At 38.6% G+C, this 18,739-nt stretch overlaps 1 protein-coding gene across 1 annotated transcript; it reads left to right on the top strand.

Annotated features, from left to right (window-relative positions):
• The first annotated feature begins 4,766 nt into the window (after positions 1-4,766).
• On the top strand, positions 4,767-18,436 carry LOC121728824 (TNF receptor-associated factor 6-like). The gene is made up of 8 exons (XM_042117128.1): positions 4,767-4,865; positions 5,085-5,236; positions 9,151-9,272; positions 14,398-14,588; positions 15,795-15,952; positions 16,687-16,941; positions 17,445-17,579; positions 18,156-18,436. Exons 1-8 carry the CDS (start codon positions 4,824-4,826, stop codon positions 18,346-18,348), a joined length of 1,248 nt encoding a protein of 415 aa, XP_041973062.1. The 5' UTR covers positions 4,767-4,823; the 3' UTR covers positions 18,349-18,436.
• The last annotated feature ends 303 nt before the right edge of the window (positions 18,437-18,739 follow it).

The raw sequence follows: 18,739 nt of genomic DNA, 5'->3' as shown, positions 1-18,739 counted from the left end.
CTCGCTGCGACGATGGACCCACATCAAAAAGGCTACCGCGTGTTTACATCCGCCGGCTGAAGCCGCACAGTCATGGCACTCACAGCTTATTATCACACCGTCATTTTCATTTACGACCAGGGTAACATTGTAAGCTTTGGTGCGCACTTTATGTTCCGGGCACATTTTGCATTTTACTGTACAAATCCCATTGTCGCGGTACAGTTGAACGTAGCCAACGGCATCATCACCGTACGACTCTCTTGCAGACCTGCAAATAAAACAGAAAAGGCACTGAATATTTTCACTACATAACCTAAAATACACGAATGATGTATTGTACAAAACCCAAATTTATAATTATCGAGTGGTACTTACACTACTGTTTTTATATTTCTTACTTCAGAAGCATAATAAACTGCATTGTTTTTAAAAAATAGTTCTACCATGAATGGATCGATCTTAGGTAGGTTGCTATTATCTGCTCGCACGTAATTGGAGTCCATCTTAGATATTATTATAGCTGTTGTGAGTAACGTAGTTAATATTTGTACTAGAAATTGTGAATAATCACATAAAAATCTAATCAAACACTATATATCACGTAAACGGCGTACTAAACTCCAGTCAAGAAGCTTTGTTTACTTGCGTGTGACGTCACTACGATTGCAACCAATGAGAGAGCGTTTCTATCACCGAAAAAACAAAGACAATTTTATTCGACTTTTCTTACGAAATCCTCCGAAAATACATATTATTTTAATGAAATTATATTGAAATACGTTTAATTTACCTATAATTTATTAGGATGACCATAAATTATAATTTATTTTAAATGTTGTCAAATACCCTATTTAAGGGTCAGTTCACAGCGAACCGAATCGAGAGAATCAGCAACAAATTTCTTAATTTAATTTTGTGCCTTTTGCCGATAGGCGTGAATTTCAAAATGGTTTAACTTCACGCGAGCCACTGATAACGTCTCGGCGGGCTGCAGGTTGAGTTTACCTGATCTATACATTTTATATTATTTTTATTAAAAAATATAATTATACAAAGGAATATTTCACACCTACAATTATGTTATTTCACAGCTTGTTTATAAGGGAGCTATCATAACTATGGTGTAAGGTTACTGTTGTGTAACTGTTAGACAACCAGTCAGACCTGCTGCAGTATGAGAAAAGTGGTTAATTAAATGGAATTTACAAATATTTGGTGAGGTGTGAGTTGTGACACTTACTTCAGTATGCCGAGTTCTGTATTTTGCTAAGTATAGTACTACACAACACTTTTGTATAGGCCGGTAGTTAAAAAAATGTTTTTTAACCTTTTTTATGATGCGACCCCCGTGGACCGCAGTATGAATAAATATTTCGCGACCCCCCACTCTTTGCTTTTATACCATGTTTGTATGTTTATGAATATAATATCTTTTTGTTAATATTTTCTTACTCATTATGTCAATATATATTTTTTTAAGTAAAATAGTATTCTTGACCTCTGGCGACCCCCCAGGGGATCGCGACCCACAGGTTGGATAACACTGCCTTACAGGACAATAGGCCACTTAAGTAGGCTTGTTTCCTAATTAGGGTTCCGTAGCTAAATGGCAAAAAACGGAACCCCTGTAAATTCGTCATGTCAGTCTGTCTTTTACCACTTTTCTCCGAAACTATTAGAGCTATATTATTGAAACTTGGTAAGAAGATGTACTTAGTCTGTAAACCGCATTAAGATTTTGATACAAAAATGGAAAAATTATTAAGTAAAAATTTTAGGGGTCCCCATAGGTACAATTGAATATAAGACACATTAATATGGTTCCTGAAGACCTATGAAAATGATATATTTAAATGATATAAATGTAATTTTTTTTCTAACCAGAATAGAGAGACACTTCCAAAGTGGTAAAATGTGCCCCCCCCCCATGCCTCTTCTTTAGAAGTTAGAGGGGGGGCCCTCTTACTTCTAAAGTAGAGGCATGCTAGGTCTAAAAAAATCTAATAAGTATAATGTACACTAGCTATTTGACCGAGCTTCGCTCGGTATACGAAAAACCACGAATAAAATGACATTTTCTGAAAATGATTCCTAGCTAGATCGATTTATCGCCCCCGAAACCTTTTTTTTCATGAAAATCGTTGGAGCTGATTCCGAGATTCCAATTATATAATTGGACGCTGTTAAGCATTCGTGTACTAACCCACACAAAAATTACGTATTGAGTTATGAATGCAGTTATGTTCTGTAGATGATTTAGAACAAGACAAAAAAAAAATTTGACAACAAAAAAAAATTGTGGGTTAAGACACTAATGCTTCACAGCGACCAATTATTATATACAAGAATTGCTCGTTTAAAGATATATAAGATTACTAAAGACTGGATTTCCCAAACCGCTTTTTTGCGCGGCAAGGCCCTTTCTGACGAAATCAAGATTGTCACCTTTAGAAAATAAAATAATCTTCTTTTAATTACTATAGCTACTAATAGCAAACTTTTTATAGTAATAATCAAATAGTAATCAAACGTATATTTTTATAATTTTTATATTCGATTATAGTGTAGGAGCTGGTCAGGATTTTTTTACAACTTAAACATAAAAACTTGTGTTTATTTATGTGCAGTATGCGGTTTGTTTGTAACAAATTAATTTATTTGCTATGTTTGTGTATTTTTTTAAATCTTTTTTTGTATTTTAAAGTCTTAAATTACTATATTGAAATATTTCTTTGACTTTTTTCAATTGTTCATATTTATCAGATTAATAACGATTGTGTCACAGCGGTTAAATCAGTATGTAGATATATGCGACGAAAAAATCTTGCGCGCGCGTCACCGCTCGCTTGTGAGTCCCTTGTGATCTGCCCCTTTAAAGGGGTACTTACAGTTCGATACCTAAACACGCGAGTGGGACAGGTCTGCTAATACCAGTAAATGTTATAACGGTAAATAGGATTTATAACGGTAAATATAATGTTATTTGATAACGTTACCTTTTGTAAAATAAGTACTTAATTTAATCAGTCAATTCAGTATGCAGTATGCACAAAATTAAACTAGACGTGTCTGGTGACCAGTAGGTATATATTATAGGAAAAATGACGTCTAATAAGAATGACATGGTCAGTACTCAGTAGTTCAGTGCTCAGTATCTTTGTTCAAATTTTACTAATTTATGGTTTGTATAGTAAATTATTGTATTGTCAGCACGTGCGCCATGCGCTGGCTGCCGGACGGACTCTGTTGTTTTGCAGACGACGGGGGGAGGTGGTACACAAAGCACACGACGAGTGGAGGCAGTCAGTTCAGGACGTTCGTTCTAGTGGAGATAGAGAGAATAGAGCTAGCTGCCACCTCGCGCCGCCGCGCCGTCTGCGTTACTGCATCTTAACTGGTTTGTGTGATCCACGGACATGCCGCGCCGCCAGAGCCCGCCGGGGACCTGCGGAGCGGTCTTTTTGCCCTTGGTGTGCGTTGGTAATACATATTGTAGGATTCCCTTTGTGCTATCGTTCGCGGCGAAATTGACCGGTTCGCCCCGCCCCGTCGTGTGCAAAGCGCCTCTGATCCGACGGGCTACGCTTCTTAAAATATTCTCCGTATTATAATACCTACATATTTTGCTGTATAATTTTGTGCTTCCTTTTTTAAATGTGTTGATATTTTTAACTACAGTCTACAAAATATATATGTATTAAACTTAGAATTCTAGTAATAAATAATAAGACATACAAATAACTTAAAAGGCGTTGCCGGCCTTTTAAGAGGGAATAGGGTAATAGGGGAGGGTAGAGAAGAGAAGGGAAGGGAATAGGGGAGGGGATTATGCCTCCGGTAAACTCATTCACTCGGCGAAACTCAGCGCAAGCGCTGTTTCACGCCGGTTTTCTATGAGAACGTGGTATTTCTCCATTCGAGCTGGCCCATTCATGCCGAAGCATGGCTCTCCCACGTATATAAAAACTGGTGCTCGGAAGTCGAAAGTTGGGCTGCGAGTGAGATTTGGTGCACGACGCATACCGCATACCTGATACCAGAAAATATCGTTATATTTACCGGTATTTTCATTATTTGGTTATGTTAATAGATATCGATAAAAAAAATACCGTTATCTGGCTACCATTATGAAAATACCGGTACGTAACGATATTTTTCGGGTAGTCGATAACGTTATGAAGCCCTGGACTCTAGACTGGGTCAAAATATATCGTAGACATTGTGAGTAGTCATTTTTTTTTACTACACTCTGGATTTGCTATATTGTTTGCCTTTAAAAAACTATTAAGAAGAAAAATAAGCCGTGTTCGTTTTTTTTTTTTTTTGCAGTTTGGCAGCTGACTGTCAACTTCATAATTGAGTGTCATGTTCAATATAATCCTAACAATTTCTGTCAGAACTGTTAGGATGTTATTGAACATGACACTTAATTATGAAGTTGACAGTCAGCTGCCAAACTGCGAAAAAATGAAACGAACACGGCTATAGATTCTGACGCACATATGTCAATGTGTCACTTGCGTAGTATATGACATTCTCTTTGTCACTTGTGTGCAATGCTTGATCAGTTTACGTTATACGTTATAACTGTTCACATTTTTCGCCTCAACTCTGACGCTGGCAACTCCTAAATGGGGAGGCTTACGCCAAAAGAAGAAGAAGAAGTGTCACCATTGTGTCACAGTCACTTGTCATTATGTCATTTTATGAGTAATTTGTTTTTGTTGGTTCAAAGTTTTGGTTCTTTATTGTATTTTAATTTTAAAAGAGTTTACGATGTTAATTACGCCATATATATATATATATATATATTGATATAACTTGTACTTAGATACTTAACAATGGATCCGAACAAAACGAAAAATGCCTCAGAAGGCATAGCAGTAAGTTTGAAAAGTTTCAATTTTACTCGTTTTCATTAATGTTTAAAATGCTAATTCGTATTTTGCGTGAGAATTATTATCTCAGCTGCTTATGTAACATACTTGACTGATTTACAACTTATTTTTGACTAAACATAAAATTAAAATACTTACTAAAATTCCTTCAAGTGATTTCACTTCCTAATTTGTATGCTGAGTGACAAACATGTTGTATTACAGCCAATAGGAATAATGGCCCTCAATGAAACGGCTCTGTCCAATCAACCAGAGTCAAGATATGAGTGTCCAGTTTGCTTGAATTGGCTCCGAGATCCAGTAATAACAACCTGTGGACACAAGTTTTGTAAAAGCTGCATAACATCCTGGTTACAGTAAGTTTATAATATACAAACAGTTTATATAGAGACCCACATACTGGCCAGTAGAGGGTGGCCTGCCCCTACCACGTTTGATGTGCCTCAGGGGTGCCACATCCTTTCCCTCGAGTCCGTTTCGTTGCAAGTCCGTCATCTCCCTCCTGTCTCTGAGAAGCGGTTATTGTATGTATGCTTGAATTAAATCCATAATATAAGTCATAACACAAGTTCTTCTATTGCCATATTATTAAATGAAATTCCAACATAAAAGAAATAAAAGCATTGTATTGGGACAATAAATGTTTTTTTTTTTTATGAAATAAGGGGGCAAACGAGCAAACGGGTCGCCTGATGGAAAGCAACTTCCGTCGCCCATGGACACTCGCAGCATCAGAAGAGCTGCATGTGTGTTGCCGGCCTTTTAAGAGGGAAAAGGGTAATAGGGGAGGGAAGGGAATAGGGGAGGGTAGGAAAGGGAATAGGGTAGGGGATTGGGCCTCCGGTAAACTCACTCACTCGGCGAAACACAGCGCAAGCGCTGTTTCACGCCGGTTTTCTGTGAGAACATGGTATTTATCCGGTCGAGCCGGCCCATTCGTGCCGAAGCATGGCTCTCCCTTCCCTACCCTCCCCTATTCCCTTTCTTCCCATCCCTTCCCTACCCTTACTAGGGGATTATATTCCCTCTTAAAAGGCCGACAACGCACCTGCAGCTCTTCTGATGCTGCGAGTGCCCATGGGCGACGGAAGTTGCTTTCCATCAGGTGACCTGTTTGCTCGTTTACCCCCTTATTTCATTAAAAAAAAAACATAATAATATTATGATTTATGATGCTTCCAATATGCCGGGCAAAGACAAGCAGAACTTGTAAAGTTATTTGCTGTGTTAATATTTTTATAAAGTAAGAGGATTTATTTTTATTTTAAGCTTTTTATTATCCCTTAATACAGGTTCTTGCATTCATTTACCTGTTTTTCTAAAATACTTTTTTTTTTTTTTTAATTAGATAAGGGCCGCCTATGGTGGTAAAAGTAAGAGGATTATAGATTGCACGAAGTTGCATCCATAATTAGGGTCTGTACCCAAAGGGTAAAAAAACAGGGCACCCTTTTTACCCTTTGGGTATGGAACCAAACCAAACCAGGCTAGTGCCTGTTATTTTAATTTTTTTACATACATATCACTAATAGACTGTGTGATATATATATAATATTTATGTGACACAGTCTATTAGTGATTTTACACATTCGTCCTAAAATTATTTAAATTGTATGTTATTAGTAAAGTTCTTTTTACATAGACTAAATTATTGATAAGGCTTTACTTTCCGTTCAATAAATTCAACATCAACATTAGTCAATATCACTTGAAGTTGGTCCTTTTTATATTTGATTCCACCCTCAAATAATTTAGTCTTGACAGTAAAGTTGCGCAACAGATGAATTAACCCAGCTTTGGCTTGAAGAACTGCAAATCTCATGCCTAAACATATTCTGTGTCCTTTACCAAAATGCAACAAAGGATTTTCATTGATTTTTGCTCTTTTTTCGTAAGAAAACCTCTCTGGATCGAACACTTCAGGATCTGGATAGTATTTCTCGTCGTGGTGCAAAGAAAATATCGGTATGAATACCGTCGTTCCTTCCTCAATTTCAATGTTTCCTGCCGGCAACATTGAATTTCGCACACACTGGCGCACTAGATAACCGAGCGCTGGGTAGATTCTACTCGCCTCGTTGAACACCATGTCGAGATATTCCATCTCTGAAATGACGTCGTAGCTCATTTTACCGCCATGTTGGTCAAAGGCAACATCAATTTCTTGGTGCAAACGCTCTAACACTTCTGGATGCTGGCCCAAGAGTACCAAAGTATTGAAAATGGTAACCTTAGTTGGCTCAACTCCCGCGATGAAGAAGACGAAGCCTTGGGCAGCTAGCAGCTCGTCTGTTGGCGCCACTTCAAATCCGGTGTCTCCGTCTTTTAACACTCCATTTTTTTTAATCGACAGGCATAAGTCGGCGAAGTCGTGTCCCCTAATGTTTTCATGTTCCCTCGATCTCAGCAACTTTTTGATTGCTCCAACGAAGAATTCCTCGAATTCACTGAATATTTTTATTCGGAAGATCCTCATGAGTCGAGGCGTGATAACGCTGACGATGGATTTCAAGTAGAACCGAAACGTTGGTTTAGACACTTTTTGTGTGAACTTTAGGAAAGGCGAGTCAAAAATCGATTCTGTCGGCACTCCGAAAACAACTGCACTCATGGCCGCGCTACAGAACGTCGAAATCGTTTCAAAAGCCTTACCTTTCATTAGGTGCGGATTATTTTTGATATACGGAACGATATCTCGTGCACTCTTATCGATAACTTGAAACATCGATTTCAGCTTGCTGGAGGTGAAGAAAGGTGACATTTTCTGCCTGATCACTTTCCATTTCTTCCCGCCCAATATTAGTAAGTTGTTCGCGAGTACGTCCTCCTCTATTGTCTCAATACCCTTGTGGTTGAATGCGTTGAAATCTGTCGAAAGGACGTGCTGAATATTTTTCTTGTCTTTTATAAAAATGGCCGGCTTCAGCACCGAGCCTACACCGACTGCTGGCTCCATGGGGTACTGCTTATAGATTTCATGAAAGTGTTCAAAGTACGCCCGATTTTTCGTCAAGCAATCCCAGGCAACTCCCAAAGCTTTGTTTCTATTGTGGAAAGCGACACCTCTCTTCTTCCAGTAACGTTCATTTTGAGCACCTCTTAAGTAGACGAGCAGAGCCAACGAGGCTACAGTTATCACTAGAATTATCATAGTGATAGACATAGAAGTTGTTAGGAAGACTTTATATAGAGCGATTACAAATAATTAAGTATAATCATTGATTATAACAATATTAATTACTATTACTTTGTTTCAGTGCTAGTGCTATAATTGTTTTAGTGTTATAACAATAATTATTATTATTACTAGTGTAATATTATGTTTAGAATGCAATTCCACTAAGTACTGCGAGGATTTGTGTATTATGATATGATAACCCATGATAACCCCTTTGATATCATGGGTTGGGATGGAAACTTCTTATCAAAACAGTTGCATTAACTGACGCCATCAAACGCCATGGCTTTACACTTTACATAATTAAGGCACGCAAACACGCAACTTTTACACCACTGAATGAGCACCTCTAGTTGAGAAACATTCCTCATAATCTCAAAAATGTTCCTTAACAGCTAAGCCGTAAAAGAAATAAAAAAATAGCCCATAAAAAAAGTGAGGCTGAACCACATAGATGTAAAATAAAACTTAAATCAGCCAATAAGGATTACTAAGTCTTAGGCCCTGTTTCACCACTTCCTGATAAGTGCCGAATAGGCTATCGACCACTTAACTTGACAGATGAAGTATGGAGAATCTGCCAAAGAAGCTGTGAATAGCCTATTCGACACTTTATTAGAAAGTGATGAAACAGGCCCTTAATCTATTGTCTATCGCGTGTCGCGTATTGAAACAAAAAGCAAAATAAGAAATACTTATAAGTTGAAAAGAATAGGGCTTTGCAAAGTACCTGCTAATTACATTTTTTGTCGGACCATAGATATTTATTAATTGTAATACATAGTACCATCGACGTCTGCCATATACTTATTTTACGATCATAATTGTATTTTATCACGCAATAGCGTAGGGTTCCTTCAGAGTCCATGCTCATTGGCTTTACCGACTTCTCTTACTGCTGACTTTTTGAAGAACATTCCAAATGTGGTACACAATGTATACAGTTTGGAGCTTTCCTTTAAAAAAGAACTTGCTTTCGTTATTGTTGTCTCTTATTCTATCACCGGTAACTAATAGCGTAAAAATTCTGCCATTGACCTGTAACTTCAGCTTGGCAGATGGAACTAAAAGTTTAATTTTTTTCGTTTACAGGAACAGCGGGCACTGTCCAATAGACAACATCAACCTGAGTATGAAGGTGGACATCTTCCCCGATAACTACACCAAGAGGGAGATACAGGAGCAACGAATGAATTGTCCCTTCTCTGATAAAGGTATGATAGTCAAATTTTACATAATATATTACTAGGCGATAGGTGGAGTCCTGTAGAACCAATCAAGCATTTTTCTTTAAATAACGCGTGGCACTCGGGGACTGCTGCGGTAAAGTTATTGCTTGGCATTTTTTATCAACTTATGCTATTATAATTCGCATACGACTAGTCGCACGCATACAAACACCGTGTCGAAGTCCGCCGAACTGAAACAACGTTAGACTATGCACGGGCCACGGCTTTCAAGACCGCACCGCTGCGCCAGTCGGAGTGGGGGTGTTAGGTTTATTTTCGTTACGGATTTTCTTGATTCGGTCGCCGCGCTCAAAGCTCGTGATAAAAGCTATGCAATAGCTTAAAAAAATATTCAACAATTATAGGAGATGTGTCTCTGTGTGTGTGCTTACTGCGTGCATGCAATATACATACGTGCTTGCGTGCGTGCTTGCATGCGTGCATGCGAGCGTGCGTATGTGTGTGAATTATATTAATGTACTAGCTGTTGCCCGCGACTTCGTCCGCGTCAGTAAAATGTGATAACAAAGATAATAAAAAAGAGAAAAAATTTCCCCTTTTTAATGTTACTTACCTAAATAGCAAAAATGGGAACTCATTACAAAGACTTTGAAGCCTGTCTGTCTGTCCGTCTCCAGGCTGTATCTCAAGAACTGCGCTAGCTAGATAGTTGGAACAAATAACGTTTTTCTATCGCCGCTAAAGCAATAAATACTAAAAACAAAATAAAGAAAGTATTTGAAGAAGGCTCCCATACAACAAATGCCTTAATTTGGCCTTTTGCCGTCAATGTAACCACAAAATACTCAATTATTGTACTTAAATTTTATTAATCACTATTCACTACATGTTATAAAACAAAGTCCTTAGTTCTGTATGTCTGTAAGTCTCATCGTGGTAAACTCAAAAACCACTGCACGGATTTTCATGCGCTTTTCAATCGAAATAATGATTTTTCGGGAGGTTTAGGCCTATTTAATTTGTTTATTTTCGCGTTTATGTGTGTCCCAAAAAATCCAGAAGTTTCCTCTAAGTATTATATCTCATTATCATATTATCACCACAATTGTAAGCATTGTACCAAATTCAGGTTATTGTACCTCTATAGTGTATTTTAAAACAGTATACAGCCAGGGCCGTCTTTAAACTATTTGAGGCCCTGGGCACATTAGGATCATGGGGCCCCTATGACCTTGAGAAAACACTATTTAGTTATAATATATAAAGAAAATAGACAAACAAGGTTCTAAATTTATTTTTATTTAGTTACTAACTATAAAAAAATAGGATATATAAAAAATAATCTACAAAAGTAACTCGCTTAACATAAAATCCTTAGATTAATTCTATGTTGATTGCAAAGGTACCCTTCTAGATTTAAGATGAGCAAAATCGTTAATCACTTCTTCAAAATCTATGGTATTGAGAACATCACATTCTATGGACATCAGCGACAAACTAGTTAATCTCTCTTGAAGCATTGTACTTCTTAATTCATTTTTTATTCGTTTCAATTTGGAGAAGGAGCGTTCTCCGCTGCAGTTAGTTATCATCATGCTTAAAAATATTCTCAATGCAATTTCTACGTTAGGAAATGTGTCTTCAATTTTGTTTTGCTTTAATAGATTATATACTTCCTGTACACTGTTAGGTGCTTCATTTTCACTCTGAACATTTTTTAAGTATTCTTTTAAATGTTGACATTCTATTTCTAACTCTTTTTCATTTACATCTTCGTGATAGATTTCAGAAAATTCTTTGCATCCTTGTCGTATCTCTTCGGAATTCAGAGTTTTTAAGTGAAAAAATAATCTAAAACGTTGACTAACGGTCTCATATGAACTTAGTCGCTGTTTTAGATGAACACTCAAGGTATCGATTATTGGGAGAAAGGTTTCTACGTTAAATCGCTCTTTTCCATTCAATTGGACTGATGGCGCAGAACCATCAAAAAAACTCTGCCGAGAGCTTCTACGTCTTGTTCTTTGAGATAGATCCTTGTAGTCAGATTCTGGGTTCTTTTCTTTGGCAGATGATTCGAAGTTATCAAATTTATCCCTAAGGTTAGTAATAAAATCATAAAGTGAAGAGAACAAATTGGTTGCAACGTCCAGTGTTATTGTTTCTTTCTGAAGATAATTACTTGTTTTGTCTATTCTTTCCAATATACAACTCCAGATTTCCGTCAGTATAATAAATTCTAGATTTCCCATTTTTCTAGACAGACTAAGGGCTTCGTCTCTAGTTTCTCGTGCCTGTTCAGTATCGTTTGCGATGGTGATTAAAGCTTCTATTATTCGTTTATAACCCCCATGCAAAGCGCTTACTGCATCAGCTCGGGCTGACCATCTGGTTTGTGAAAGACTTTTAACAACTTTTTTTGAACCTAAATGTTCTGTTAACATATTCCATCTGTGGGTAGAGCCCGAAAAAAAGTTGTACACTTTCTGAACTACTTCAAAAAACTGTGATGCCTCCGGTACACACCCAGCAGCATGGACACCTACCAAGTTGAGTGAATGTCCCGCACATGGTATAAAGGTGGCAAATTCACATTTTTCCTTGATTCTTGTTTGTAGACCACTATACTTTCCCGACATATTTGAAGCATTGTCGTAGCTTTGTCCTCTGCAATCTTTTATGGGAATATCATGTATCTCTAAAAAATGTAAGATGGTCTCCGCTAAATACTTAGATTTATGCTCTTTAATAGGTATAAATTTCAAAAACCTTTCAACAGGAACACAGTCTTTTACGTATCGAATGATGAAAGTTAGTTGGTCAATATGAGACAGATCGGGCGTACTGTCAACGCTAATGGAAAAATATTTTGCTGATTTAACTTCATTTATAATTTTTTTTAGAACCTGTTTTTCCATTACTTCAATAAACTCATTACAGATATTTGCTGATAAATAAGAAATGTTACCCTTTCCAGGATTCCCAAATTTTTTTAAGTGATCTGCAAGAAATGGATCAAATTCACTCAATAATTCCACACAACCCAAATAATTTCCATTGTTTGGAGATCCTAGGATTTCATTGTCGCCGCGGAATGGAAGCCCTCTCGATGCCAAAAATTTTACAACAGCTACAATCCGTTTGAGTACGTTTCTCCAGTAATCCACTTCATTTTGATGTTGAGATAATAAGTCTATATCTACTCTACCAACCGCTTTACTTCGTGCCAGATAAGTCATCATAGATTGCTTATGCGATTGGCTATTTTCATGTGATAAAATTATGTTATTAATATGCTTCCAATCATTACATCCATTCCGAGAGCAAAGATTAACATCAGTTGGGTTAAATAAGCAGCATGAAAAACAAAATACAGAGCATTTGGAAGGCGAATACAGCAACCATTTTCTTTCGACGCTTTCATTGTTCTTTACTAATTTATTACCATCTTTGTAGGTTCTAGATGCCTCGGAAAAGTCAGAATCTTTATTTTGAAAATATACAGGTCCCTTACGAATTAAAATTTCGCGATTTATTTCAATAAACTTTTCGTGAAAGTAATCGGCGGGGTCGTGTGATATTAATTCTTCTTCTGTGTTGGAAAACTGCTGTTCAATTGACACAGTTGTCGGTTTTAGAGAAGTCACTGAAGTTGTTGCACTTTCGTCGTAGGAATATTCGCTTTCTGATTCAATCTCTTTTTCAAAATTGGAACATGAAGGTTTAGAAATTCCCGCAATTTGTGATTGACCTGACTCATCATGTGGAACATATATTAGTTGATTGCTACTTACAGAAGTTTCTCCAGTAGTAGTAGTAAAATATGATGTTAATTTTGGTAACTTTTCAATTACTTCTTTCTGATGGAGAGCTTTTTTCCTTTTTTCAGATCCACTAGGATATGACCGTTTCGACATTTTATATAATAATTCAGTATTTAATTAATTTTATAACGAAAATATTCGCTAACACAAAACAGACAAACGACGATTTAATCAAACAATACTATTTTTTATCAGAGCTCGAGCATAGACAGTAACAACTACAAGCAAAACAAACGTCACAACACAAAATGTATGGGATTTGACAGCTCTAATGTCAAAGTTGGGTAGAGTGCGTGTCATCAAATAGTTCCTTTGCCGTCATGTTGGCACTAATGCAATAGCACAGTAAGGGTAATGTTGCCACATTACCCTTACTGTGCTACCTTAAATTAGGGGAGATGATATGTTATCACAAAATGCTTATCTCACAAAATTAATGTTTTTCGGTAATACCTAAATATCGGTTTTCATTTGGTAATCTGGCAGGAATTAGGGGGCCCCATTCGATCGCGGGGCCCTGGGCACGTGCCCATAGTGCCCAGTGGAGAAGATGGGCCTGTATACAGCTACAAAACAGTTTTCAAAATCAGTCAATAAACTGTGGAACAATAATATAAGTAATCAAAGGGAAGAGTTTTGATAATAATGTGATGACACATGGCCTAATTATAGTGATGATGATGATTAGTATTTAAACTGACACATTGACATATAAATATGCTTTTAGTTGTTGAAATAACGCCAAAATTGCCGAACACGTATGCCGTATCTATAAGGATTCAAGAGTTCTGTACAGCACCTTCGGAACCAGGGTATTACTTCGGCGCAAATTCTTATTTTTTGGTAGTTTAAGCTTGAAATCCTTCAGAAAAACGTAAAATAACTATGTGTTTCAATATAAATTTCAAGGAGTCCCATCGATTTCTCATGGATTGCATCATCAGATCACCACTTTTATAATCATGTTACTAAATTCGGTAAAAAATACTACATCCCATTCAACAACAAAAGGATTTTGGAAATCGGCCCTCAAATGGCGGAGTTGTCCGTGAACCATTATAAAAAAGTGAAATACATCCTCCTCCTTTTCGGAAGTCGGTTAAAAAGTAGCCTAAGTTATTCCTTACTACATCAGCTATCTGCCAAAAAAAGTCCCGTCAAAATCGCTCCAGCCATTTCAGAGATTAGCCGGAACAAACAGACCGACAGACAGACAGACATACAGAAAATTGTAGCATATATACATTCATATGCATCTAGTAAAAAACAGTTCTTTCAATATTACAAACAGACACTCCAACACTAGATTTTCTAAATATTTTCAGGTTGCAATGTAAAAGTAACTCCTCTGGATTTGGACGCGCATATAGCGGTGTGCGAGTACAACAAGCCGGAAGCTTCGTGTTCTGTTGTGACTATACCGTGCTCCTTCCACGCGGTGGGATGCAAGGAGACCTTCACAAACCAGGACGACCTCAACAAACATCTGCAGAATGATATACAGAGTCATATGAGTGTGAGTGTACCTTACTCCCGATACAATCGAGAATCAAATATATCTCAGTGCGATTTGGTACTTCCGTCATGTATGTACCATCGAGGAAATTGATTCCTAGGCAGTTAACAGACCAACGTCATTCGGTCGGATCATGTCAATTCAATGTTGATTGTGATCTGTCGGTTGGATTTCCGATCCCCCATCTGGTCCCCCATCTGCCTGGGAATCACCTTCTCTGGTAGTACAAGGTGTAACAAAACTAAGTGATAATACGTTAAGGTGTGTATGGGTCCCCTATATAGAGTTTGCTGGGAAAGTAGCACTGAAAGCGATATTTTTTTTTGTGATTTGTATGGGCAAGCGCCCTAGCGTCATCAACTTTTCCATACAAAATTTAAAAAGAAACTCTCACCACTCTTACAGCGAACTCTATTTAGCGGACCCATACAAACTCTAAAGTGTTATCACTTAGTTACACCCTGCTATACGTGGGAGAGCCATGCTTCGGCATGAATGGGCCGGCTCGACCGGAGAAATTCCACGTTCTCACAGAAAACCGGCGTGAAACAGCGCTTGCGCTGTGTTTCGCCGACTGAGTGAGTTTACCGGAGGCCCAATCCCCTACCCTATTCCCTTTCCTACCCTCCCCTATTCCCTTCCCTTCCTTTACCATCCCTACCCTCCCCTATTACCCTATTCCCTCTTAAAAGGCCGGCAACGCACATGCAGCTCTTCTGATGCTGCGAGTGTCCATGGGCGACGGAAGTTGCTTTCCATCAGGTGATCCGTTTGCTCGTTTGCCCCCTTATTTCATTTAAAAAAACCCTGTGACCTGTGTACGGTGGATCGATTAGTAAAGGACCAAAGCCCCTAGTCAAGACGTTTTCTAAGTATGATTTTGACTTTAGCCTTCGATAAAAAATATATTCGCATAATTTTGTCAATTCCATACTTTTTGATCGGCGATTCTATAAAGAAGCGATAAAGAAAACTACATTGGCTACAGGTTCTGTTTATTTAACATGAAAACCATAAAGTTATAATACCTAGCAGAATAGAGTTAATTAATCATGTTCAATCATGCTTGTGTAAGTGTATACGTACACATTTTTACACACAGATGAAACAAATTTCGGTTTCGTTTGACAGCTCGAGATTGTTGCTCTATTCCGCTAGGTATATTAACATTATGATGAAAACTAATTATTTTCTATAATATTTCAGTTCCTAATGAACGCGTACTCAGAGGTGAAGATCACCAACGACATATCGAACGCGAGCAGCGCGGACGCAAAGGAGCAGGAGGCGATCTGTCTGTGGGATGCGCCAGACAAGAACGGCGGCGAGGCCCCCGCGCCGGACAACACTAGTGCGCTTATCAGGTAAACACGCTAATCTAATAATACTGTAAAGTATTGTAACGTGGGAGAGCCATGCTTCGGCATGAATGGGCCGGCTCGACCGGAGAAATACCACGGGCTCACAGAAAACCGGCGTGAAACAGCGCTTGCTCTGTGTTTCGCCGAGTGAGTGAGTTTACCGGAGGCCCAATCCCCCACCCTTTTCCCTTCCCTACCCTCCCCTATTTCCCCTTAAAAGACCGGCAACGCACCTGCAGCTCTTCTGATGCTGCGAGTGTCCACGGGCGACGGAAGTTGCTTTCCATATTCAGGTGACCCGCTTGATCGTTTGCCCCCTTATTACATTAAAAAAAAAGTTTAGAGTCTAAACTCTAAACTTTTCCGCACTGCGAATTTTAACCGTGCGGATATTGTTTTGCTTCTTTCGCTTCGCAGCTTATGTGAATATCTGGATCTCACTGTGGATGAAAAAAATATATGAGTAAATTCTGGCCAATAAATTTTTTGTAGTGCAAAATTTCTGCCTCTTAGGCGTAGAAATAGTGTCGCTTATCGAAATTTAAAAATTATACCTAAAAATAAAATAAATAACATACTTACACAAATAAAAAAATTCAATCATAAAAAAAGACTGAAAATTGTACAAACATAATATGGAATGTAAATATTTTTCGCTGTTCAAATATTGTGTTCGATGTGTAAATATTTTTATAAGTTTAAGGATGCAAATGTTAATTTAGTATTCGAATTTTTAGAGCCCTATACGAGCGAGTGGTTATTCTAGAGCAGAGGAATCGAGAACAGGATATAGTGATAGCGAACATGTCCAAACAGCTGTCGGCATTCGCCGTGGCCAAGATGAAACAGAATAACGACATGCTGCTGCGTTACTGTATGGGCCACTACATATGGAAGATCGATAACTTCAAAGCGAGACTGGATGCCATGTTGAAAGACCACTGCAAAATGTTGTACAGCCCTGGATTTTATACGTCGCCTAATGGATACAAGTACAGTTTATTGGAATTAATAAATATAATTAGATACAGTCTGGACGGATGGACAGGTAGTGAAGACTTAAAATAAGGGTCCTGTTTTTATCCTTTGGGTAGGGAACCTTATAAAAGTGTCTATTATGTCCATATCTGCTTTATCATAATGTTAAATTGATAAATAAATAAAACCTCCCAATTTGAAACTCTAATAAGTGTCGGAAATCAGGATGCAAAAAATTAAACCGATCAAATTACTAGAAGTTGCTTACGAACTTTCATGAAGTAGTTAAACCTAAATATTCCATGATGGTGATGAACTATGGTGAAGATTATTCTCGATCATGTCAGCTTTAAAAAAACTAGATCAAAATCGGTCAACCTGTTTTAAAATAGTATACGATGCCACGGACACACACACATACTTACACACACACAATGAGAGAGACGTCAAGTGTATAACCCCTCCGTTTTTGTCGATGGTTATAAATTTTAACTCTGAAGCGCCATTGACGTTCCAGATTCTGCGTCCGCCTGAACATCTCGGCGCAGAACCCGCTGTGCTTCGCGCTGCACGTGCACCTCATGCGGACGGAGAACGACGAGTTCCTCGAGTGGCCCTTCAACGGACGGATATCCTTCGCCATGATCAACCGGTGAGATAATATAGAGATAGACACCAGCAGGCTTAGCACCACAGCATAGATCAAAAGATAGATACCGCATGTCGCTCCATTTGTATAAATGCCACTTTTTTCCTACCTACTGTGACGTACCGATGATAAGAAACGTGTCCATTGTCTATGCCAACTATTCGAAGGCACTTTTTCAATCCTATTGACGTCCGATTCCGATAACGGTGAGCGGATACTAAAGAACAGACTTTCGAAAGACGAGCATCGCTCGTCGTTTGGGAACGCCATATGGCACGCGAAGTACATACACATGCGGTATCTATCTTGATTTATGTCTGTGCTTAGCACCATAGAAAGGTTTATTCTTACCGTGAAATAGACAAAGTGATGGATTAACAAATGAAATTTCTCAGTTTGTCTGAAGACTGTCAGCGTTTCTGTTCTTTCGCATTTCTACTGTCGCCATGCTAAGCCTGTAAATATGTGTCAACGGGACGGATAAATCGAGACGTAGTCTTTGGGCCAGTTCACATTGCAACGGAGGTGTGGATGCAATAGGATGCACTTTCATCTTACAATATTACTATTTATTTTCAGCTACAACCCCGAGAAGACTCAACGCGACACCATGATGTCGAACTCAACGCTCGTGGCGTTCAGACGGCCGACCGCCGAGATCTGCGTGCGTGGGTTCGGGTACACCGAGTACGCCGTGGTCAGCGACGTGGTCAGGGACGGCTTCGTGAGAGACGACGTGCTCATCATACGCGTCAACATACGGAGCGTATGACATATGTGGGAGCGGGACGGCAATATGACATCGCCTAATGGCCAACCCACACGTACCACAACCTCACCACATCGCAACGACAAGATGTCGTCGAGCAGTGGTGACGTGTGAATGGTGTCGCTGCAGCTTTTTATAGTTGCGTTGTGGTACCGACAAAATGCCGACGTGGTTGCGTTGTCGCCAGTGGTTGCGATGTGGTTGCGTACGAAAGTTAATGAAACGGAGGGGGGGAAGAGCGCGGGCGGTGTGCGCGCACTGTCATTGTATCGACACAACGTTGTGGTTGTGGTACGTGTGGGTTGGCCCTAAGTCAGATAATAACAGACACGGAGCGTATGATGTCGGTTATATTATTATTGATATTATGTCTGTCATTCAACAATTTCTTTGC

This window comes from Aricia agestis, chromosome 7, assembly GCF_905147365.1.
Source record: "Aricia agestis chromosome 7, ilAriAges1.1, whole genome shotgun sequence".
NCBI classification, from domain to species: domain Eukaryota; kingdom Metazoa; phylum Arthropoda; class Insecta; order Lepidoptera; family Lycaenidae; genus Aricia; species Aricia agestis.
The sequence above is the reverse complement of the archived record's forward strand: the minus strand, read 5'-3'. Positions and strand labels throughout refer to the sequence as shown.

Excerpts from the sequence above, each read along its gene's own strand:
- LOC121728824 (XM_042117128.1), top strand. The coding sequence starts at position 4,824 with ATGGATCCGAACAAAACGAAAAATGCCTCAGAAGGCATAGCA. Across the intron at positions 9,273-14,397 it reads TTGTCCCTTCTCTGATAAAG|GTTGCAATGTAAAAGTAACT; the intron begins GTATGATAGTCA and ends AAATATTTTCAG. Across the intron at positions 14,589-15,794 it reads ATATACAGAGTCATATGAGT|TTCCTAATGAACGCGTACTC; the intron begins GTGAGTGTACCT and ends ATAATATTTCAG.